The sequence below is a fragment of the Eretmochelys imbricata genome, chromosome 1 (genome assembly GCF_965152235.1).
Source record: "Eretmochelys imbricata isolate rEreImb1 chromosome 1, rEreImb1.hap1, whole genome shotgun sequence".
Taxonomy (NCBI): Eukaryota; Metazoa; Chordata; order Testudines; family Cheloniidae; genus Eretmochelys; species Eretmochelys imbricata.
The window spans coordinates 64,789,418-64,814,268 of NC_135572.1; the positions used below are offsets into that span (position 1 = coordinate 64,789,418).

The window sequence follows — 24,851 nt, forward strand, 5'->3', positions numbered from 1 at the left end:
TGTTATTCATCAATGGTCACAGGTAATTTTGCTCTTCATGTTATGGGGAATTATGCTCTATCATCAATGGAAGAATAAATCTCTTATGCTAGCTTTCTAAGGAATGTGTCTAGTGCAGTGGTTCTCAAACTTATTTGATCAGGCCGCCTTTCTTTGTGTCTGTAGTCGTTTATGTGCTCCCTCTCACCCCCAGTATATATACCACTATGCACCTCTGAAGGCAGAGCAGAGAGAAGTAACTGCCGACCGGGCGCCTAGCTCTGAAAGCAGCGCCATGCCAGCAGCAGCACAGAAGTAAGGGAGGCAATGTGAGAAGCTATATTTGTCATCACTTTTCGCAGTAGACTTAGCGCCCCATTGCTGCCCTTACTTCTGCGCTGCTGCTGCCACCGTCTCCAGGTGAGGGGATGGGGGAAGGAGTGCCCAAGCCCAGGTGGCGGGGCTCTGGCTGTCTCCTTTGTCCCCGCCTCCCGTGTGATGTCAGCCCTTCTGCATGAGCCCCAGCCAGGCTCTGCCTCCAGTTCTCTTTGTGACTTTGAGTGACTTACTTAACAACTCTGCCCTTCCATATCCCAATTTGTAAAAATGGAGTCAGTATTATTTGCCGTACAGTACTGTGCAGCTTTAAATGTTTGCAGAATGCTTTATCATTGGATGAAAGGAAGTTTCAGAAGTGCTAAGTATTGTTAAAGTACTGAAGTATCTTACGCACTCCACAGGTCAGGATGTGTCTGAGTTTGTTCATTTACCCTAATTTAGAACGGCTGCTGTTAATATATCTACTTTTTTTCATTGATAGAAAAATTCAAGTCTGTAGGCTCATAGTGTTTGGACTGTGATGCTTGGAAATTGGTATTGCTGTTCCTTGGTTAGAGAAAGTGCAAACAAAATATTTCATCTTAATGAAAATGTATTAATTTATCTATTGGGGAAAGTTTAAACTACTTTACTTTTGCTCTTGTATCCTTCATTTTGAATATCAGCAAACAGGCTGCTAGATGGCCACGTGAAATGAGATTAGTGAGCATACTGGCACTCCCATTTTCTCAAAAGAGAGGCCAAGAAATAAATGGTAAGGGAGGTTAGAAGTGGTCCCTCAAGATTAAAGATTAGAAACATTGAGAGGCAACCTAGAGTCGTTGCACTGCTGCAACCTGTATGTGTATTCTGAGGATACATGGAGAACCTCACAAATACTATAGGTGCTTTACAAAATAAATAGTTTTAAGCTTGAAAAATTAAACAAATATTTTTAAAAATATATTCATGCATGTGGCTTCCATTAAGAAAACTCGGATGAATATATGCCCTTTATTTAGAGCTGTGATTATTCTCATGGGGAATTTAACTTGGAAGTTGGGGAGGTTCTCATGTTGTACAATCTTGAGTTTCCTGATTTTGGAAGAGGAGGATTGAGTGCTTTATACTAAACCCTTTTTTAGCATGTAATTGTAATTCATTAATTAGGGAATACTACAAAAGACAGTGTGTCCCCTGAGAAAAGAAGACCCAGCTGTTGGATTTCCTGAAGGTATAGCACATGTCATCTCCTCCCTAATTAGGTTTCTTGATGCTAGGGAAATAGAGGGGCAGTTCCATTCTCCCTGTCTTATTCCACTGTAAAAACAAACCAAAGAATCTGTATCCCCTCCCTTTAACAAAGTCAGTTTTGTATATAAACACAGTTGTTAATAATCAGAAATGACCAAATCCTGTTCCCTTTCAAGTCATTTTGAAATTTTGCCTTTGACTTTAATGAGCTGGCTGGCTCAAACTGTATATTTCACAGTTGATTGGTATTTGACTAATATATAACTTGTGTCTTAGGACAGTGGTTCTTAACCTTTCCAGACTTCTGTACCCCTTTCAGGAGTCTGATTTGTCTTGTGTACCGCAAGTTTCACCTCACTTAAAAACTCTCTGGCTGCCCAGCTCTGAAGGCAGTGCTGCTGCCAGCCGTAGTGCAGAAGTAAGAATGGCAATACCATACTGTGACACCCTTACTTCTGCACTACTGCTGGTGGCAACGCTGCCTTCAGAGCTGGGCGTCTGGAAATTGGGGGCTACTAGCTGGGGCATTCATGCTGTTTGCCATGCGGGAGGACTATTTTTTTAATCCTGCTCCTGTCTCGCCCTGCAATACCCACTCCACCCGCTCTGACATGGTTTGTTGAATTTTTATCCCTCTTCCTCTGTTATCGCAGCGGTAAATGGGGGGTCCCTGTCCTGCTTCAGGGTTCTAGAGCCTGTTGTAAAACTAGGCAAATAAGATGAGTTGGCATACCGCTTGGAAGGTTTCTGCGTACCCCCAGGGGTACAGGTACCCTGATAGAAAACTGCCTTAGGAGATCTGAATTTAATGCAATGTGGGGAACCAAGGGCTATTTTCAAAAATAGGTGCTTAAAGTTAGGTCCTAAATCCATATGTAATCACCTAAATGTGGACTTAAGCATCTAGCTTTAGACACCTATTTCTTGAAAATCTTGGCTGATATTTTAAAAAAGTTTCTCAGCTTTTTCTTATCAGTTTACTGAATATATGAGTCATACAAACAAGATCACGTTTTATTTCCCATTTGAAAAAATGTGTGATACAGCTTATCACTTTGAGTCCATTTCAGCTGCCTTTACCTTTTATTGCTGCTGAATAAATTAGAATGTGGGAGTTGTAAGCGCACATCCCTCCAATGAAGCTGTTTACATTCCTAAGTTGCATTTCGGGTTTTTTTGCTATTGTAGCGTGCAGTTCTTTGCATGTTCTAATTTGCCATGACGTGGTCAGTGCAGTTTCCTTCCTGTAGCTTGCAAGCCTGTGCTAGAGATAAGGATACATTTACAGTACATTTTAAAAAGAGAGGCTGCTTAGTGTGAGAACTCAAGGGCTTTCTGGATTTTAGAAGGATTAATTAAAAAAGAGTATGTATTTGTTTTATCTAGTTTATGCTTTAGGAGTTAACCAAGATACAGTGAATCATCCATTTAACTGGCAAAATAACAACTTTTCAAAATTGGACTAGCAAATGAGGAGGAGAAAACAATAGTACCTGATGTATTCAGTAACTTATTAGATTGCTCTAGGATTGTATATTTGCTTTGAATTTTCTCTTAGATACATGGGTTCATTAACAAGTATGGGAGCTGAATGCTGTGTATCAAGTGAAAAATAAAATGTCAGTAGCTATTGTATTTAAATCTTTTTTGTTTTTACTTCTCAGTATACTACTCTTATTTTTATTTTAATCTGATACACTTTGAAATTAATGTCCAACTTGGTGAAGCAAACTGAACGGTTTATGAAGCACACTAAATTAAACATGTTCTTATCTGTAAAAATAAGATCTCTAAAGATATGGGAGTGTCTGACTTTATGTGATGTAGATTTGGATCTCTTTATCACTCTGAACAAACTTTTATGGCTGTGCTGTACAGTTAACGCAACTTCTTATTCATTGTAATATTTTTGTTTTTCAGGGGTGAAAGGTTATCTATCTGAGGACACATTTCAGGAAAAGTTTCCCCGGGTTTGTTTATTTTTGAGCAGGGAAGAACCCAGGAAGATTGGCTGTCCAGGAATTATTGTCCCAGACACTTGATTCATTTCATAATCTTGTTTTCCTGCCTGACTGGATCTTGGAAACCGTCTCCATTCCTTTACATTTAAGAGCATTTTTTTTCTTTTGTGGAACTGAGACCTGGGAATGCTTTATTATGGCAGCAGTTGTACAACAGAATGAGCTCGTGTTTGAATTTGCCAGCAACGTCATGGAGGATGAGCAACAGGTATGAGATAAAAAAAAAAAAGAAGAAGCTATGTTAGTTTGTCAGTGATGCACGTATTCTAAAAATATCAGAAAACGTCGCCTTTTTTTTTTTTTTTTAAACTAAGCATTGAGATCATTATTACCACAGAAAATGTTTGCACTGTTTCGAAAGTTCACTGTTGCTTCATGCAGTGTGTGTGTGTGAACAAAGCAGAAAATAGCTCAAGCACTCGGTGGTCATCGCCTTGTGACTTCTGTGATATTGAAGAGACCATTTCTTCATTGTTAACAGATCTGTGCCAGTAGATCCCACTGGTCGATGCAGAATTCCAAAGCCCTAGTATTTAGCAGTCTTTTTAACCCTTCCAATACACTTGGGTAAGATGATAAATATGGGGAGTCTGCTACTCCACAGATGGCCAGAAACACTACCAGGAGGTTATCTTGGATACCGTATGTTCTTGACGGGTTGTTTTCTGAACTGTATCATTAAAGGGTTTTGTCAGCTACTCAAAAATGCAACTAGCGATTTAAACTCCAATAATTTATTTAGGCTAGTGTCTGTCACATTACCAAAAAAAACCCCTCCATCCCCTTCAAACCATTCTCTCAATTAGTTATTTAAGCCAGGCCCTGTGTCTAAATGATGTAAAATGTGCCTTGACACTATAGTGAAGGATTCCTTAAATGCAAATGATAATAATCCATGCTTATGGAGGGATGAGGGCAACTGCTCTGAAGAGATTTCAAATGCCTGTTAAAGGTAAGCTTTGTATTTGTTAGTAAGAAATTTAGCAATGCAGTATTACAGGGAGGCAGTTTTCAAAATGCTGCTGAACACAGTTACTGTCTGTCCAGGTCATAATATCTTTTAAAATTTTTGTGTGAAAAGCACCTACCTATCCCTTCTCCTTCTACAATACTTCTGGTTTTGTAATCATGCTTCTGGCTTTTTTTTTTTTTTTTATTAACATGACCTACCTAAAGGGCTGTGATTGGCTAACATCTGCTGTCACTTACTATCACATGCTTCCAATGAAACTGAATGTGAACTGCTTACTCAATTTTGGGTGGAAGTTCTGGCAATGTAACTTCCTTCCCTGTATTTTTTCAGAGTTCATGACAACCCAGGGATTCAAATATTGGAATTCCATAAACTTAGTGGAAAGCAAGCCTTATTTATTAGCATTATTTATTGTTGTTCTCACTTTCCCAGCCAATGGGAGAGGAGAATGCTGAGAAAGTAAAGGATGCTTCATTCCAACTTCATAGAGAAGAAATTAATCTAACATGTTTTTGCTCTGTTTAGATATGTTTTTATTTAGACAAATGGCAATAGGCATAAAATATAAAGAACACGATCAAATATTTCAAGAGGGCAGTATAAACCTCCCGTAAGAGTTCTTCAGCCTCAGAACAAATGCCTCCCTGGCATTCATTTTGGAAGCCCAATAAATCCTACTCTAGAAAAAGCCTAGGAAAACAGTCTTATCGCATGCCCTAAAAGTAACCCAATTAAGGCTGTGACAGACTAATGGGAAAAAGTGAACTCTATAACGCCAAGGACCACTCAGTGAGAATACCTTGCTGCAAGTTCTTTCCAAACCTGGGGGATCTTAGCTCAATTGCAAGAGATGAGGATAAATCTAGAGGTGGCTGATTTATGAGAATGAATCTTATAAAAAGGGACATTCTTCTTCGGAAAAATGTCTGAGTGGTTAAAGTAGAAATTGAATATGGGCGTGTCATATTATTTTTGTTACCAAAAAAAAAATGCTGTATTAGAATGTATAAATCAGAGGGATCATGTGGTAAGACCAGGGAGGTAGTTAATTTTATACAGAGTTGTTAAGGGTTTTGATTTCTGTGATGGATAAAATTGATATTTCTGTTTATTTGTCCAGAACTGACAATTAGAAAGTTATAGCCCTGAAAATGTTTTTATTGGTCTAACAAAGATCTTTTTTCTAGCTGAGCTTTGAGTATTGGTTTCACCCAATTTAATTTTTTTAAAATGATTTTTGCTGTGTTTTTGAAAATTAGAATTTAGGATTGAAACAATATAAGGAACTTTCCTGTTTTAATAGCTCTTAACATGTAGTTTAGAGACCATTTACTTTCTGGAATTTAAAGAGGGAGACTGTTTCAGAGAAAGTTTCAGTATCTAGATTCTGGCTGTTTTCAGTACTTTTGGGAAGTCCTAACTCATTCTTCTTTTCTTTCTTTTGTTATTGTCTTACTTCAGCTCTTAAAATCAACTTATGAGTCATCTATTTGCAAATTTAATCCAGCTCAGCCAGTGTCAGATGGTGCTAGAGGTGGGATTTGAATTACTCCACATGAACAGGAAATATGATTTCTTCCCTTACCAACTTTGTCCATTTCTGTTTAAGAAATACTGATATATATATTTTGCTTTCTCAGTGGCCCTTTTTGGAGTGTGCAAGTGTGACCATGCACAAATAACATAAAAACTTCTTCTGTGCTTACTCTACTAATAGGATTACAGACTCTGTTGCTACACAGAACAGATCCTGCTTAAATAGGGATGATTCTGTTTTTGCATGGAGTACCATCAGTCTGAAACTAGGCTGCACCTTCTAGAGCAGGCGTGGGCAAACTTTTTGGCCCAAGGGCCACATCTGGGTATGGAAATTGTATGGTGGGCCTTGAATGCTCACAAAATTGGGGTTGGGGTGCGGGAGGGGGTGAGGGCTCCAGCTGGGATTGTGGGCTCTGGGATGGGGCTGGGGATGAGGGGTTGAGGGTGCAGGAGGGTGCTCTGGGCTGGGACTGAGGGGTTTGAGGGCAGGAGGGGGATCAGGGCTGGGGCAGGGGACTGGGGCACAGGAGGGGGTCAGAGGTGCAGGCTCCAGGTGGCACTTACCTCAGGCAGCTCCTAGAAGCAACGGCATGTCCCTCATTCTACACAGAGGTGCAGCCAGGCAGCTCTGCACACTGCCCCATCCACAGGCGCTGCCCCTGCAGCTCCCATTGTGAGCATTCCCAGCCAATGTGAGCTGTGAGGGTGACACTTGGGGTGGGGTTGCTGTGCGGAGCCCCCTGGCTACCCCTATGTGTAGGAGCCGGAGGGGGGACATGCTACTACTTCCATGGCACATACAGAGCAGGGCAAGCCCCCAACTCCGCTCCCTGGCGAGAGCTCGAGGGCCGGATTAAAACGTCTGGAGGGCCGGATGTGGCCCCCGGGCCGTAGTTTGCCCACCCCCGTCCTAGAGGCTCCAATTCTGGCAGATATGCTCCCTAGCACAGTTCCTGCCTGTGGCACATAATAGTCAGGTCTCCCAGGGGCTGTGATACTTTGGTCTAATTTTGGTTGTTGGGTCGTGGTGATGTCTTTCTGTATGGCACAGACCATGCTAGATGACATGTTGGTCTCTTCTGGTCTTACTCTATGACTCCTCTCTCTCTCTCTGTCTCTCTCTCAATTCCTCCCTCCCCCCATTCCTTCACTGCCTTTCAATTGGTTAGGAAGTTCCATCCTTGAAACAGTTGCATTTTGGCGGCCACAGTACTTTCCCAAGGGTATATAGGTCTGGCAGTGATTGGGGATCAGACCTGGTGCTATCCCTGACAGGGTCTTTATGCCCTGACTGCCACTTTTGGCCCTTCACACTCCTCCAAGAGGAAGGGAAGACCTCAGAGGGTTGGCCTGTCAATTGTTTTGAGATGCCATGGCACAGATTCACAGAACAGTGCGGTCAAGTTTGTGGGGACTGATTTTCTCCACCTTTTGGCCCAATTCCAGTCTGCCTTCAGTAGTCTCCTTTGCTTTGTGGATGGCCACTTCCTCTCTCCCCTCTCAACTCCAGAGTCAGAGGGCCTCTGGATCGGGCAATAAATGTTACTCTCTATCTCCATGCAGAGTATCTTTCAGACAGATTCTCAGTCTCCTTCCCACATTCCTGATGATCTGGCTGTGGGTCAGTTTAGAAGGATGGATTGTCTTTGACAGGGCTGATGGAACTGAAGTCAGTTTCTGAATGAGGAGGACTCCCATATTCAGAAAGCTCCTAGGAAGTCATGGTTCAGGTCTCCCTTCATGGGCTTCCGGTTCCATGGGGAGCACACTGCATTTATCTGCTTCCGAGAAACTGCTGTGAGACCTTTTTATCTCTCATGTGCCGAGGTGTGGTGGACACCTTGTCAGAAGCTCACTCTTCTGATTTCACAGGCAGTCTCCATCAAGGAAGGAGAGGATCTCTGACTTAGTTATTCTATCAGACTTCTTCTGCCATTCATAATTTGTACAAGATTGCTCTTGTGACTAAAATAACACAACTACTAGTAGTCTCAATTTTCTATTCTGTTGGGATCCAAGTACTTTTCCTCCAGTTATATTATTGAGACAGGTATGTAAAATCTGAAATAAAATTGCCTCTTTCTCTTGCCACTTACATATCAGTTTATTTCAATAGAAGCTTCGTTGGGTTTGGGGTGGACGAAATTTTATTGATGAAATTTGCAAGTGCAGTCAATGTAAAAAAGTAGCTTTGGCAATAACAAAAGACTCTTTTTACAAAGTTTCATTTTTCACTTAAAGCCTACAAGTGTACATATATTTTCTGTGAGTAATTACAGAATATTTACTGTGGGCTTTCTATTCTTAATATTGCAGGAAAGAAAACCTTTACTTTACATCTTATGAGAATGCAAACCCAAAAAGTGGTGATCGTGTTTTTTTTTAAATGCCACTAAAACTGTTGTTGATTTTTGCTCCTACTCTTCTAGGACTATAATTTATTTAAGTCAACTTCACTTACCATATGACAGCATGGCTATTACTAATAATTTTCTGTATCCTCCCGGTCACTTTTTCATTATGTTCACCTTTTCCTCCCTGAATCGCGTGTCACTAAGCTCCTCAAATAGTTATTTAAGCATAGGGCAAAACTAAGAATTATCCTAATAGTGTCTTTTGGCACTGTATAAATTACTGTGATGGGATATGCACTGTAGTTGTAACCATATCGATCCCAAGATATTTGAGAGAGGTGGGTGAGGTAATATCTTCTATTGGAGCAACTTCTATAGGTGACAGAGATGTTGGGGATATTTAGTTAAACTACCATGGTGGGTGTATTCAGGACAGTAGTCCCCAGGCATGGTCAGAACACAATTGTAGGTTGTGCTAAACCACGTTCCTGAGCAATCCTACAGATTGATAAAATTCAAGGCTGCAGTACAGTTCAGTAACACTGTCAAAATATGATTCAGTCGTGTTGGTAGTGCAAGACTGAAGATGTTTTAAAAATGAACAGATTACTGACCTATTGTATCTAGTTCCACAGCACTTTTACTTCTGCTGTGCAGTGTAGATGGGACCTTAGAAAGCTCTGGACAAGAATTTCATTTACACAAAACTTGTTTCTAAATTGTAAACGCTCTTCCTTGTTTTTAGTAAAAAGTGTTTCTTTGGATTTATTCTTCTGAAGTGAAGTAATTATTTAAAACCTACTCCCTTGAAGAATAACAGTATAGTTCACTTGCTTTCTTTGTTCAGGGGTTCTCAAACTGGGGGTGGTGAACTCTCAGGGGGTTGCGAGGTTATTACATGGGGGGGTCACAAACTGTCAGCCTCCACCCCTAACCCCGCTTCTCCTCCAGCATTTATAATAGTGTTAAATATTTTTAAAGTGTTTTTAATTTATAAGGGGGGTTAAACTCACAGGCTTACTGTGTGAAACGGGTCACCAATACAAAAGTTTGAGAACTGATGCCTTAGTTCCTGTTTCTGAGGAGGCTGAGGTAGTGGCACAAAATTAGGTCATTAGAGAGAGAGCATGTTGAGCCAGAACCATTTTTATAGAGAAAGGTGCTAATGAGAAGGGCTGGCTTTATGGGCAAATAAAGTAAGCAACATTTTCAGCTACCAAGCTAGTGCAACAGCAGAACCCTAAGGGAAGGAACACCTCACTATCAAAGTATCTGTTTCTAACAGGACTGGAAGAGGAGACTGACTGTTTAAGGCTTTTTTTCCTCCTCACCCTCTTGCCATCCCCGTTCCAGCATCTTGAGCTTCCCCCTTGTTTGGTTTGGGGGTCCCACCATTCATAAGGCCTACTCAGCAATGTTGAAAACATATAAGCTCTACTCTGGGAAGAACGTTTAGAAGCTATTCTAGCTAACATAGTTTCCCTTGAATGTAGGTGGCACTTCATAATTTAGGGATTCATGCATTACTTTTCAAAATTGTAATCCAAGACTTTCATTCTAATCTAGAGAAAATATTTTTCCTTTGTAAACATGGCATGACCTTCAAATCCTGATAATTTAGGAGGAGTTTACATTTAACCATTGAAATGTTCAGAATTAGCAAATGATATGAGAGGATGTGGCATATTGCACTATATATATTATAGGTGGGACTGGTAGCACTGTCTATTATTAAGGTTGCGCCACACCTCTCACTACAAAGCTCTGTTTTCAGCTGCTTATAGCTAGGCTTGGAAGGATTAGATTTTTGTTGGTAGCTGTCGATTTCACTTTACACACACAGATCGATGAAAAAATATTTCCATTTTTAATAATTGAAATTTACAGATCGGCAAAGTAAGAAAAATGCTGCTTGAGAACCTGCTCGGTTTAAGGATATTTACTTTGTATATTTTGACATGTGATATTGAAATTTTTGTTTTTAAAGGCTATAAAAGTTTAACTTTTTTTATCTCAGTGCCTGCTGTCATTAAATAATTATCTGACTCCCTATTTTTTGATCCCCGCCATAATTTCTCGCAACTTTGAAAATTTAAATAGATAAATATATGGAAAAATGCTTAAAGATAAACATTGATATTATCCATCAAAACAATATAAAAAAAATTTGAATTCTGCCAAGCTAACTTATAACTTTCCCAAACATTACGCTTTTGGGCTCAAATTTTCCATGCTGGGTGTCTGCCTTGGACTCATTTTTTAATTTCAGCCAAATGATTCAACCATTTCCGAGAATGAGGTGAAGGAAAAATAAGTTGGTTTGCTCATGTTAAAAAGTTTTCATGGCCTTTGCTTTAAAAAGCTCTGATACCTCACGCTTTGGGTCACAGACTTGAAATGTGGGAGGGGGATGCCTTTGTGTCAGGCAACCTTAATTCTGGCATTTTAAATGTTTTGAGTGCTTGACTTTTCAACCTTAATACTCTTAACATGTTTTTTCACCATGTTTTCACAATACGTTTCTGTCTTGGTATTGGTTATATTGGGGAATCTCAAACTTTTTCATATCCTGGACCACATCTTAATAGTGCGATTGTCTCTTGGAGATCATTTACCCTCTGGTTCATGATCACATAACACCCTGGGGCAAATAAAGCAATTTCAAACTCATAGAAAGAATTGGACTTCACCTCTTTTTCATATGTTATTTTGTCCCTTTGTCTTTTTTGGTTTTCATTTCAACTCCCCTCCTATCTGTTGTGGAAACAAATAGACCCAAAACCATGTGACCAGCCAGATCTCTGAAGACCAACAGTGGTTTATGGGCCAAAGTTTGAGAACCTGCAGGGTTAGTTTCTATATAGTCTTGTGCAATTAAGAAAATTAGTTGACTTGGTTCTTAAATGGGATAATAGTTTTGTGAGCCATTTTGATATAATATTAATAATGCAGACTGATTCTGATTGACTCACATGAGAGCACACCTTTGGGGTTCATTAGTAAGTCTTAGTGAAGCTCATTATTCTACTGAACTGCTTAGCAGCAGTCATCTTTTGTGATGCTATGACTTTGTGCCCTTTCTCTCTTGGAGTCACTCTTGTTCAGACTTGCCTCTCCTCAGCTCTAACCTGTTCACTTCCTAATTTTTGCAGAACTGCCACAGGGCCTTACCGAGGTCTCCTTTTTGACTATTTTATTGGTCTTTTAGAAGTTATTTTATTTTGATTCCTGTATTTTGAGGAATTTGCTTGCTGAACTTCCATAATGGGCTTTTGTGTATACTGAACTCTTAACTCACTGTAGAAGCCCACTGAAATATATTAGGCATTTTATTTAATTTGAGCCTTATTACCCATTTACAACAATTGTTGTTGGAACATGTTCTTAAAAACTACTGAATGACTTAAAATACTAATTCCTGCCTTTCAAAACTTTTAATGGCACCTGGTGCTACCAATAATTCCCTTCCTGGATTTTTGCTGAGAGGTACTTGACCTTATAGCCATCATCTGTATTGAACCATTGGCTTGGAATATATTTTATTTTTCTTGCACTTGAACTGTGTGAAGTGATCAGATTATGACCTCAATCATAAGATTTTTTTCTTGAATGGTTAAAAAAATGGCTTGAACTAGGTACAAATCTACATACTCTACTCTTCTGAAGTGTATGTTAGCCCTAAGTCCACCCACACTGTTTTGTTTACAGAAGGACCCACTCACAGAACCTTTCTTTTAATTTGTCAAATTAATAGTGTTCTATGTTTTTGTAGTATGGAGATTGCTGAAAAAAATCTTGGCGTAATTGTAACAAACTGTGCTACCATCAGCTAGTGAATCTCTTCCTGCAGATGACCTTTTAGAAGATTAGCTGTAGAAAACTTTTCTCTGTTGTAACATTCACTTTCTGAAAACCTCTTCCTGTTGGGGACAGCCTTTTGAAAGAATGTTTGTCTTCTAATTATTGTTGCTTGGCTTGATATGTTTCTGATTCTCCAGCTGCTTCATTTCTTTTATTTCTGACACGATAAAAATGTAGAGGGTGGGGTGATGACAGAGTAGATACTGCAGTGGAGAGGGAGGGACAGAGCAGCTTCAAATTAATAGAACCATAGGAATTAATTGGAAAACGTCTCCCTCCCTTCTCCTCCTCCAGCCAGTGCAGTTATACCCTACAATGTTTTCTAATCCTCTGCCCAGACCATTTTTTTAAGTACAGTTTTACTCTGAAAAGTAAAGGAGTACTTGTGGCACCTTAGAGACTAACCAATTTATTTGAGCATAAGCTTTCGTGAGCTACAGCTCACTTCATCGGATGCGACTCTGTAAAAATGTTTTCATGGGGATATACATTAATTGTTTCTCAATTACGTCTGTAATAAATATGCTTGCTCAGTACAAAGTAATCCTTTTAGAAATTCTAATGATTATTTTGCTATGTGACCACCTTCTGCAGCTGTGCCAATTAGCATGTTGAAGGATTGCTGGTTGATTGATATTTGTTCATGACAACCTAATGTTCTAGTAACACTTTATAGATGTGTTAAGATTGAAATATTCCAGATAGACAAACATTTTAGTTCTGAAACAATCTAAACAGTTTTCTTTTAATATTCCTTTTTCATAGCTTGGTGATCCATCCATTTTCCCTGCTGTCATTGTGGAACATATTCCTAGTGCAGACCTCCTACACAGTTATTCTGGCTTAGCTTGCGTTGATGAATCCAGTGACATGATTACTGAGAGTTCCCTGGATGTTGCAGAAGAGCAAATAATAGAAGATGATGACATCACCCTTACAGGTTTGTTACAGAAATATTTCTGTATAGTGTGGCAGAGGCTTACGGTGACCAACATTTTCATGACAAAGAGCAAAATCAACCAAAGTTTTGCCCATACCAAGTAAGGAAGAAATGTATAGGACTATACTATGTTCTTTGTTATAAAGTAAACAATGTTCTGTCTAAATTGTATTTCGACCAAAAAATGGGTTATCAACTTAAGGAAAATGTGTCTGCTCTCTGTGGAAAATTTTGGACTTTCTGCTTAAATTTCTGCTTAAATGTTTTTTAATCAGTTCTGTTTGCCACATTACTGAGAAGAAAGCACTTTTGAGTTGCAATTTAGCAATATATTCAGTGTCTTTTACTTTCTGATATTAAAGGTTGATTAAAGTTTATTTGTCCTGCGTTCTGTCCCCAGAAATGTGGTTTCAAACTCCAGTGAAAGTATTCTAAAAATGACAGTGTTTTTATTTTATTTGAAACATATGAATTGCAAAAAGTTGTTTATACCCAATTTTAAAATTGCAGTGAGCCATGTTAGAGTAAGGAAATTAAAAAGTTTAAGGTTCTAGCAACAGGGGTAGCCCCACATTGTTACACATTGTTGTGTGTCTTATGGTTTGCATTTTACAGATGGATGCTACACATTTTACCAGGAAAACAACAACAGAGAGCACGGGATGTACTCAGTGTGGCAAAGTTATGATGCTGTTGGAAAAATAAGCAGCAAAGCTCCCCCGCCCCTCACCCCCAACCACTTAATACTGTTAACTCTGGTTCCCCAAAATGCATCAAGAAAACATGAGACGGAGCAAGTAGAAAAGATTTTCTTAAACTAGAATACTGTTTTATTGAGTGCTATTAATGCTGTACAGTATAAAGAAGACAACACAGATACCACCCCCTAAGGTATATCTACGCTGCAAAAAAAATCTGCGTTTGTAACACAGATTAGCTAATCCTGGTTAAAGTGGCAATGAAGACATGGTAACTCAACTTTTACCTCAGTTTAGTAGCTACAGTTCTAGCTCAGGATGCTCTTTAGGCTTGAATTTGAGCTGTTGAGCTGAGTTGCTGTGTCTTGACTGCTATTTTGACCCAAGTTAAGAACACATCTTCTTTGAGTGCTTGCTCATGTCAATTCCAAGTAGGTGTGTGCACACGGCATGCACAGTCACCACAAGGTTTTTCCCCTAGCGGTACCGTCGGCTCGGCTCAGGCGCCCCCTGGATTTTCCCCACATATAGGGTGCTACCAACCCGCCGCAACTCCAGTTCCATCTTACTGCCAGTGATGGTCGTTGGAGCGTTCTCTTCTCTCTTGTTTTCGAATGATCCCCTAGTGTACTCGTCGTTCCTACCTGAAAATAGTTTCAACGGTTAGTTAATGGTTTTTAGTAGAGTGTAGTGTAGTGTTTGAACCTCATCCCCTTGTTAGCCGGGGTTCTCTTCTCCGTTCCCTTCTCCTGCCTGGGGCGGGGCATGCCTCAGTTCCAGAAGTTTAAGCCATGTAGGGTCTGCCAAGAGCTGATGCCAAAGGGCGACCCACACAGGTCCTGCTTAAAGTGCCTGGGGGAATCCCACCAGACAGATAGATGCAAGATTTGCAGAGGATTCTGCCTCCACACTAAGAAGGAAAAGGACCACAGGCCCTGCGGCCGCAGTCAAAGTCGGCCTCATGGACCTGGCACTGGGTACTTCAGCATCAGTGTGTAGCGCACTGGCTTCAACCAGGAGTCCTTTTCATGGCGATCTCTCTGTTGCCTCAGACGGACGAGCCCCGTTCAGGGCCAGAGAGCTCTATCGCAGTGCGGACGTCACACTCTCGCTGCAGGTGCTCAAGTCTCTTTAGTGGTGGCTCAATCCGCGAGTGGTGTGTGCAGGGATCCTCATCTCCAAACCGTATCCCTCGCTGTGTCTGGTTACCAACATGTCGGTGATGGGGTGAGGAGTGCACCTGCGAGAGCTCAGAACTCAGGGCCTCTGGTCCCAAGTGGAGCTATCGCTTCACATCAACGTCAGGGAGCTGAGAGCAATTCATCTGGCGTGCCAGACCTTCCAAGCTCATTTGAAAGGGAGATGCATATCAATCCTGACAGACAATACAGCACAACAACGTTTTATATAAACAGACAGGGTGGAGAATGCTCCTCTCCCCTATGTCAGGAAGCTCTAAAGCTCTGGGATTTCTGCATAGCTCACTCAATACTCCCAGATCTCAAAACGAGCTGGCAAACCATCTCAACAGATTCTTCCACAAGCACAAGTGGTCCATTCGCCCGGACACGGTGAACAACATTTTCCAACTGTGGGGAGTTCCCCAGATCGACTTGTTCGCCACAAAGAGCAACAGGAAGTGCCTGCAGTTCTGCTCCTTCCTGAATCACAGTCTGGGCTCACGTGCAGACACGTTCCTCCTTCCCTGGAAGGACCACCTGTTCTATGTGTTCCCACCTATCCCACTTGTCCAGAAGATTCTTCTCAAGATCCAGAGGGAAGGAGCCTCAGTGATACTCATAGCACCAGCCTGGCCCTGCCAGCACTGGTACACCATGCTTCTGGAGCTGTCAATGGACACCCTAATCACCCTGCCTTTATTTCCGGACCTGATCACCCAGCACCACAGCCGGCTCCAGCATCCCAATCTCGAGTCTCTCCACCTCATGGCTTGGAAGCTGCATAAACCTGGTAGAGCTCACATGCTCAGATCCTGTTAAGGAGGTTCTCCTTGGCAGTAGGAAACCATCCATCACATCGACCTACTTGGTCAAGTGGAAGAGATTCTTGATCTGGTGTTCACGGAGTTGTACCTCTCCAATGCAATCATCAATTCCCTTTATCTTGGACTATCTGCTACATTTAAAGCAGCTTGTAACCCTGCCACCATTTCAGCATTCCACCCAAAAGTGGCAGACTGCTCAGTTTTTGCTAACCCGATGGTGGGTTGCTTTCTTAAAAGGACTGGACAGGTTTTACCCGCAAGTTCGGCAACCAACCCCAGCTTGGGACCTTAATCTGGTGCTTTCGAGGCTGATGGGGCTTCCATTCAAGCCCTTAGCAACATGCTCATTACTCTATCTGTCATGGAAGGTGGCTTTCCTTGTCACAATAACTTCAGTTAGAAGGGTGTCTGAGCTGAAGTCCTTCACATCTGACCCTCCTTATACCATCTTTTACAAAGACAAAGTGCAGCTTTGGCTGCATCCAGCCTTTCTCCCTAAAGTCATCTCTCAATTTCATGCCAATCAGGACATTTTTCTTCCAGTCATTTTCTCTGAGCCTCAGGCTAACTGCTGGGAGCAGAGGCTCCACTCCCTGTACATTCGGTGGGCATTGACCTTTTATATCAAGCAAACAAAGCCGTTTTGTAAATTGAACCAGCTGTTTGTCACGGTAGCGGACAGGATGAAGGGCCTTCAGCTGTCCTCTCAAAGGATATCATTGTGGATCACGTCCTGTGTCCGAGCATATCATGATTTAGTAAAGATCCCTTCCCCTGCGCTGATGCACATTCTGTTAGAGCACAGGCCTCCTTGGCGGCATTCCTGGCCTAGGTCCCAATTCTGGAGATCTGTGGAGTGGCGATGTGGTCCTCAGTCTACACTTTTACTTCTCATTATGCCATTACCCAGCATGCCAGGGATGATGCAGCATTCAGCAGAGTGGTGCTTCAATCAGTGAGTCCATGAATTCCAACCCCACCTCCTAGGTAAGGCTTGGGAGTCACCTACTTGGAATCAACATGAGCAAGCACTCGAAAAAAAAATGGTTACCTACCTCTCGTAACTGTTGTTTTTCTAAATGTGTTGCTCATGTCCATTCCAAGATCTACCTGCCTTCCCCTCTGTCAGAGTAATCTGGCAAGAAGGAACTGGAGAGGTGGGAGGGCCCATGAAGGTGCGACTACAGGGGTGCCTGAGCTGACCCAACAGGTACCTCTAGGGGGAAAAACCTTTCTGCGACTGTGCATGCGGTGCGCACAAATCTATTTGGAATGGACATGAGCAACACATCTTGAATAACAGCCATTACAAGAGGTAGGTAACGTTCCCCCCCCCCCCCACACACACACACACTTTCAAGATACCCTACAAGTTTATAGTCTAAATTAGACAAATGGTACATCGCAAGGAATAGAGCCATGCAAATCTGTGGATATCCACTTTGTATCTATGCATATCTGCATCCGCAGATGAGGCTATCCGTGGACCATGTGTGCGGCTCTTATATCGGATATATATACACTTTGTGTATCTGCATAGAGCTCTAGTTGGAAGGTTTCACTCAAAGCAGCATTGAAATTTTTCTTCGTGCTTTTTATTTTTGTAAAGTTTTTGTTCCTTCTTATGGCTGGGTTCTTGGGCTTTGTTTGGCAGTTTTTAGATAAAAGCAATAGTCTGTGGCACGATGTGAATGATTAGACTTTTGGCATATATATACTTCTGAATGCCTTTATCCACCTGAGAATGCACTAATAGCCTTGAAATGCTTAAGCCAGTGTGGCTTACTGGTATAAGTATATGTTTAGAAATCTACGAAGTCAGTCTGGAGCACTAACAATACCTCACTTTGAAAACACAGAGGTTCTATATAGAATTATGCCAGAAAAGAATAGCTCAGAAAGCAACAGAGAAAACAAATGTCGGTCTTTTAAGCAAAAGGGTTATTTGCAACAGGACAGGTAGCTCAAATCTTACAGGAAGATATTGAGTATACCAGTCATGCAAAGTAATCCTTCAGCATGTATCTGTGAGGCACAGAGGGGGTGGATGTCTTGCTGGAATTTAGATTAAGGTATGAGTAGTGCCTGTTTCTTTTTCTTCTTTCAGTGGTGAGGTCCCAGACATGTATCTTGAGGACTTGGTGAATACCAATAACGTCACTTTAAAAGCCTAATCTACCAATCAGAACATGGTTTTGAACCTTGTTTCTATAGTCATAGTCTGATATTGCTAAATACTGAAGACCTGTCCTAAAATATTTTAGGTTACACGTGAAATGAGTTTGTTCTTTGTTCTGCCATCAAACTGTTTGTAGTGGATGTATGTGCTGTGACAGATTCGAAGAATATAAGAGTGCTGGAAGGCAGGTATATCAACCTTCAGAATGAGCAGGCCCTTGTTCCCTGGATAGCCAAACAAAGGCTACTCCAGGCCAATTAAGACACCTGACGCCAATTAACCAGTTAAGGCTGTTAGGCTAATGGAGACAGCTGGAACCAATCAAGGTCCCACTTATACTGTTTAAAAGCTCTCCTTCCAGTGCCCACTAGGAGGCTGAGGTGAAAGGAGCTGGAGGAGAAGAAGCATTGTTGAATCCTGAGATAAGGGTGAAGCTAGGAAAAAGGAACCATGGGGAAAGTGGCCCAGGGAATCAAAGCAGTGTCCGTGGTGAAGGGAAAGCCACCAACAGCTGCTACCATTAGGGTCCCTGGGCTGGAACCCAGAGTAGAGGGCAATACTGTTGCTTTAAGTCCTTGCTATTTGTATGAGTTATTCACACTGTGTAACTGGTCATCTAGTGGTTTTCTTCCTAAATGGTTGACTCCTAAACTCACAAAGAGCATTTAAAATGGCTGTGAACGTTTGTGTGGATCCATATTTAATTAATATTTGTGTGTGAATATGTATCTGCACTAATATTCGTGAAACTGTTTATGTGAACATTTATGTAAACATTTATTGCTCATTCAATTATTAATGAGAGGTAATAAATACTATATGAGGCAATGATAGTGCCTCCCCAGACTGAGCGAAAACAGGCAGTCCATTTAACTGATAGAATGGGAGAAGTTCTAGCATAGTTGTTAATACCATTCATTGTATTTCAAGTACTCTTGTCTGCCTTAAAGGCAAAGCACTGAATGAATTAGTAGTATGATGCTGAGCAGATTATTGAATTTAAGTAGAGGTTAGCTAACTTGTTATTCTCTGTTCACAAGACACTAGCTACTATGCAGATTGTTTATTTGGCTCAGTGGAAATGACTACAGTACTTGAGTTTTGTTTGTAATGCAGAGGGTACAAAGCTCAGAATTCCCTCAAAAAAAATCTCATTTTGGATTTGTTGTACGTTTGGTAGTTTTACTCCTAGAATAAATGACTCTATTTGCAATTTGATAACTGTCTTACCAGATTGTGTTCTGTGCAACACCGGTCCTCAGGACACAATGATCAAACAGGGATCTTTGGGGTATGACATGTGGGGCAGGTCAGGAGGGGGAAAAAAAATCCTGCTCCTTCTTGACCCTGAATTAGGGAGTTTCTTTCCCAGCAATATGACTGTGTCTGACGGCGTGAGAATGTTATATAAGATTCAGCAACCTTACCAGCTCCAAACTCTGTTCACTCTTGTCAGCGGTAGTGCCTTCCTGGCCCATTACTGCTTCTGGGGGGGACGACCCAGGGAGTGGGGGTTTTCGGGCTAAGTATTGAGGATTGCGGGGGTGGAAGTGCTCTTGGGACCCCTGCAGCAGTCCCAGCAGGAAAGGCGGTGGAGGAGGGCTGAGACTGGGCTCTCCTTGGGAGTTGGTTTCATACTTTTCCCTTCCTCGCAGGAGGACAGAACTGCAAACTATTCCTCATGCCCCAACTCCTGGGACTAGTGAGCTCTGCAGCGCCGGGCGGGAGCTTCCCTGCTCCTACCTCCTTCCCTCTTGGGGCACTGTAGGGAGGTTACCCCTTGCCTCCACCCGCCCTTACAGGCTATACTAGCTCTGTGCTTAGCTGCAGCCAGGTGCCCCGCCCCAGGGTAGTGCTGGGACAGGGCTTGACCGAGGAAGCGGCCGTAGCCTTCCCCACTGGATTGGTTAGTTACAGCAGATACCAGGCTTCAAGGAACACTGACCTGGGTGGGGGAATTCCTGCTCTGTCCTGCTCTGGGGTCAGCGTGTGTGTGTGAGTGTGTGTCCCTGGTCCCTCCTGACCCTGCATTATCCTTCATTGCTGTGTTTTCCACACTAGCAATAATCTACCTATTGCTGACAGATGTCAGCAACGGGAGCAGCTGTATTGGTGCCCAGCACCGTGTAACTGCAAGTGTTAAGAAGGACAAACCATGTTCCGCACGTTTCAGTAGCCTGGGTGTGAAATGCAAGCATCTAATTGAGTGGTTCTCAAACTTTTGCCTTCATGACTCCTTTCACACAGCAAACCTCTGAGTGTGATGTCCTTATAAATTAAAAACACATTTTTTTATATTTAACACTATTCTAAAAGCTGGAGGCGAAGGATGGTTTGGGGGTTGAGATAGACGGCTCGCAACCTCCCATGTAATAACCTTGTGACCCCTTGAGGAGACATGACCCCCAGTTTCAGAACTCCTGATCTCATTTAAGTAACAACTTGGTCTGTTTTTCAGTTGCTTTTTACTTTCCCTGACATATTCCTCTGGGTTTTAACTTCATATGTTCGGTGTTAACACAGAAGCATATTATTTTACTTTGAAAGTTTGTGCATATTCTATTTAGCCATTTTTTGTATTAGGCAGTTGTGGTCAATGTTCCCATTTTAAAGACTAGACTTCTCCCTAAGACTTTTTTGATCATAAAAACAACAAAGCTTGAACCTTTAAGTACTAAACATCACATGTGGCTAGTCCTTACTGAGGAATAGTTACAAGAAAAGTCTGAAATATATTTTAAGTTACAGGTGATTTAAAATTCACTTTTATACCTATGCAGTATATTAGTATTCTCCTTTAACTTACACTAAAGTAAATCAACAGTAACTCCACTAAAATGAGGGTAGCTAGTTTTTTAGAAGTATGACAGTTCCTATAACTCTATGGGTAGGCTTTTCTGTCTACAGAGTGATCTAGTGTAAAGCCTCTAGAGTAAACAATTGTTTTATTCTTCAGTTTAATAAATTTTATGCTGTACCACTACACAGAAAACACAGCTATGACCTTTCTGCCTTTTGGAGGTCCTAACAGAGAATTCACCTTACTAGGATTCAAGATTAAAATGTTCAGTTAGTAGGAGACATCGATATACTTTCTGCTATGACTGTTGCTTCGATGCACAAGAATAAACTATTATCCAGGAAGAAATAAATCTTTCCTCCTCAGAATGTATTGATAAGAATATAGGAATCATAGGTATAAATTGTTGTGGCTCCACTGAACTCAAAGGAGCTTTGACCATTTTACACCAGCTGGGGATCTGACCCTTAAAATGGATACCACGTTCTTCCAACACAAGTCCCTTTCCCACTGAGTTGCAGCACACTCACTGTGCTTAAGGACTGTTTCCATGTGAACCCTGTCAGGTAAGCTGGCAAAAGCTGCTTTTTGGAACTTATGTTCATGGTAGTTATAATATTTAGGATGACTCTATCACTGTGGAGTGTTTTTTTTTTTTCAATATAGTGGTAGCTAAAAATTGAAAACTCAATTAAAATATATTTTAAGAACTGAAGAGCAAGTGATTACATCAGTATTTTTGAGTGATCTGTGTTGCAATAGTGTTGCCACTTAGATTGTAAACATTTTGAGTAAGGATCATCTTTTTTTGTTATGTGATTGTACAGTGCCTAGCACAATGGAACTAGGGCCATTTGGTGCTACTGCAATACAAATAATAGTATAAATGCCACTACTTTCAAATACTTTCAGATATTTTGCTTTTATGGAAGAAAAGAGTTTTTCTTGTACTTATGTATTGTGTTGCCTGTTTTCCCCCTTCTTTTAGTGATATTTACTGATTACCGCATCCAAGTAAAAGTGGAGGAAAAGTGTGAGTGAGGTTAATTACAGAACTGAAAAAGTAAGGGCTGTTTGGGGCCCTGGGGAGGGAAATACTAATGCAAATATTTTATCACTTTGACAAATCCTGGAAGTGGGAAGAAGAATGTAAGAGAATTCCCCAGTACAGGTCTGAGTTTGGAAGTAGAGGATTAATTAAGCCTTTGCTATAGACCCCATCCAATAGGCAGTCGTTCCTAAAAGATAACATTAAATTATCCAAATTATTCCAGTTGAGTGTTGCAAAATTGTTATGAAATTTTATCAGATCAAGCACCAAATGAGCTTTCTACCACAATGATCATTAAAACACTATTGATAATATACTTGACTGTCAAAATGAATTATATTCCTGGGCAGGTACTGTCTTGCAAAGCTGCTTTCATTAATGATCTGTAAGCAGCTGAGTTATTTTTCCAATCCCTTGCTTTGCAGTGTAAGAGGGCAAAATTGCAATAAACTTTGCATTATGGGTTTAGTCAGACCCTCAAATTAATTGTTTCTTCCTACTTTTTCCCCTGCTAGTTAGATTTATCTTACTTTTTAAACGTCTGTTTATTTCCTCACTACTTATTAGTATTTTTCTTGTTCAAGTGATGCAGTCAAACTTTTTGTTTTTACATTAGATTGAATACTAGTGCTCTGCTCAGGCTTCCTGTGAACATCGTGGTTGAGGGCCTGCAATTTCAAATTCTCTTTCATTGACTTCAGTGAATTGTGTGAGGTGGGCCCACCAGATCAGAGCCTGAACTTCATGGAGCCCAAAACTGTTTCAGGTGGCAAAGCTCTTATTGATTTGTGATTGCAAGACCCGTGGAGAGGTTAGACAATTATCTGTGTGCGCGGTCACACATATGTGTGTAAACATTCACCCCTTTATTTTTCAATTGGTGACTGAAGTCTATGATGGCCATGCTTACGAGAACTAGTTCCTGCCAAGTCACCGGTCAGTAGTAGTAGATATGCCATTAACCAAATTTGTTTAAAAATCTGTTTTGGCATTGCGTATTTAATTCTATGTTGCACTGGTTCACACCCTGCTCCTGAGGCATACAAATCAAGGTGTGGTTATAATTTCAAAAGCTCTGAATGGTCTAGGATTAAACTATGTCTCAAGACTACCTATGCTCTCTTTTGGAAGCTGTGACTGGGTGGAACGTCTTGCTGTCTGCCCTTAGTGGAGGTGAACTTAGTGGAGGTGGATAGCAGGGTAATTTTGTGACCCTAAGCACTCCTATATTTACACCCTATGCACTATTGTAATAATCTTTGTACAAAATTTGTCTTCTGATGTATATTTGAAAACTACTATCTCACTGATCATTAATATTCTTGTGTGATGTATGTATGTGATGTGCATTAATGAGTAATGGATATAAGATGGAATTATGATTAAAGTGTATTTAAACCAGGAGGAGTTGGGAGTTGTCTGCTTTAGACAAAGAAACATATATTTGATTCTCTAACCAGCCCAGAATTCAGGCAAAGGCAATAAAGGTCCATTTTTACATAATAGATAATCAAAGCTAGTAAGATAACAAGGGGGGGAAGAAAGAGTGTAGAGCTTCCTTCACCACCAAACTCTAGGTTGCCTTTCTCACAGCTTGAATAAACGTTACTTTGGAGGGGGTGGGTAACCATCAGCAGAATTCATTTAAAAGATGTACTGGTCTGTAAAGACGGGGGCTGAACCTCAAGTGATAAGCAATTGAATCAACTGACTGTATACAATTTTACTTTATTATTAAAGTGTATAGAGTGAAGTCTCTTCTAAAATGTCATTAACACTATATGTGGAAATATGGATATTTAATGATGATATGCTTTAAAGTCTTTGGCTAAACAGGAAAAAACATCTTCTCTCCCGCTGAGAGAAGGCAGCTATTTACCTGTCTCCTATGTAAATTAAAGCATGGTGGAATCAAAACAGTGGCAACTCATTTACATACAGGGGGATGGGAAACCCACAGAAAGGGAAGAACAGAATGAGGTCATCCTGCCTCATGGAATAAAGTCATTTAACTTTGGAAGATATAAGAAAAGACAGAAGCCGTGGAAACTTTTTTTAAGACACCATAATAGAGGTTCAACTTAAATGTATACCCCAAATTAAAAAACATAATAAGAGAACCAAAGAAGTGCCACCGTGGCTAAACAACAAAGTAAAAGAAGCAGTAAGAGGCAAAAAGGCATCCTTTTAAAAGTGGAAGTTAAATCCTACTGAGGAAAATAGAAAAGAGCATAAAATCTGGCAAGTGAAGTGTAAAAATATAATCCTCAGCTGTGAAGACGGATGCAAAGAATTCATTTAGTTTCTCCGCAATGGCCTTATCATCCTTGAGTGCTCCTTTAGCATCTCGATCATCTAGCTAGCCAAAGACTCAAAAAGTAATAACAAAATGTTTTAAAAGTACATCAGAAGCAGGAAGTCTGCTAAACAACCAGTGGGGCTGCTGGAAAGATCGAGATGCGAAAGGAGCACTCAAGGACGATAAGGCCATTGCAGAGAAACTAAATGAGTTCTTTGCATTGGTCTTCACAGCTGAGGATGTGAGGGAGATTCTCAAACCTGAGCCATTATTTTTAAGTGACAAATCTGAGGAACAAGGTGTAATTAGAGGAAGATTTGGAACAAAGTGATAAATTAAACAGTAATAAGTCACTAGAACAAGATGATGATCTTCGAGTGGTGTCCATTTAAAGGAGATTCTTATGGAGAAATCCCTCCAACCTGATTTGGAGACAGGCAGAACAAAACCCTCTCCTAGCTGCTCTCCAACCAGGTTGGAACCGACCAAGAGCACGGCTCCACCTTCCCACAAGAGGAGGAAGAGAGCCTTGACCTCCCCACACAGGGAAACGGGCAAAAAGAAACAGTCCCCAGCGAGG

The 24,851-nt window shown here is 41.0% G+C and overlaps 1 protein-coding gene across 7 annotated transcripts in view; it reads left to right on the forward strand.

Annotated features, from left to right (window-relative positions):
- ELF1 (E74 like ETS transcription factor 1) overlaps positions 1–24,851 on the forward strand; it is a 143,024-nt gene that overhangs the window by 81,622 nt on the left and 36,551 nt on the right. For 6 of the 7 annotated variants that reach the window (XM_077812111.1, XM_077812100.1, XM_077812091.1 and 3 more), the window contains 2 exons: positions 3,472–3,780; positions 13,065–13,239. In XM_077812111.1, coding sequence (XP_077668237.1) covers positions 3,709–3,780; positions 13,065–13,239 — 247 coding nt within the window. In that variant the 5' untranslated portion in view covers positions 3,472–3,708. Of the gene's footprint in view, positions 1–2,848; positions 2,917–3,471; positions 3,781–13,064; positions 13,240–24,851 lie in introns of those variants that run through there. The other variant, XM_077812075.1, reaches the window with a different exon arrangement.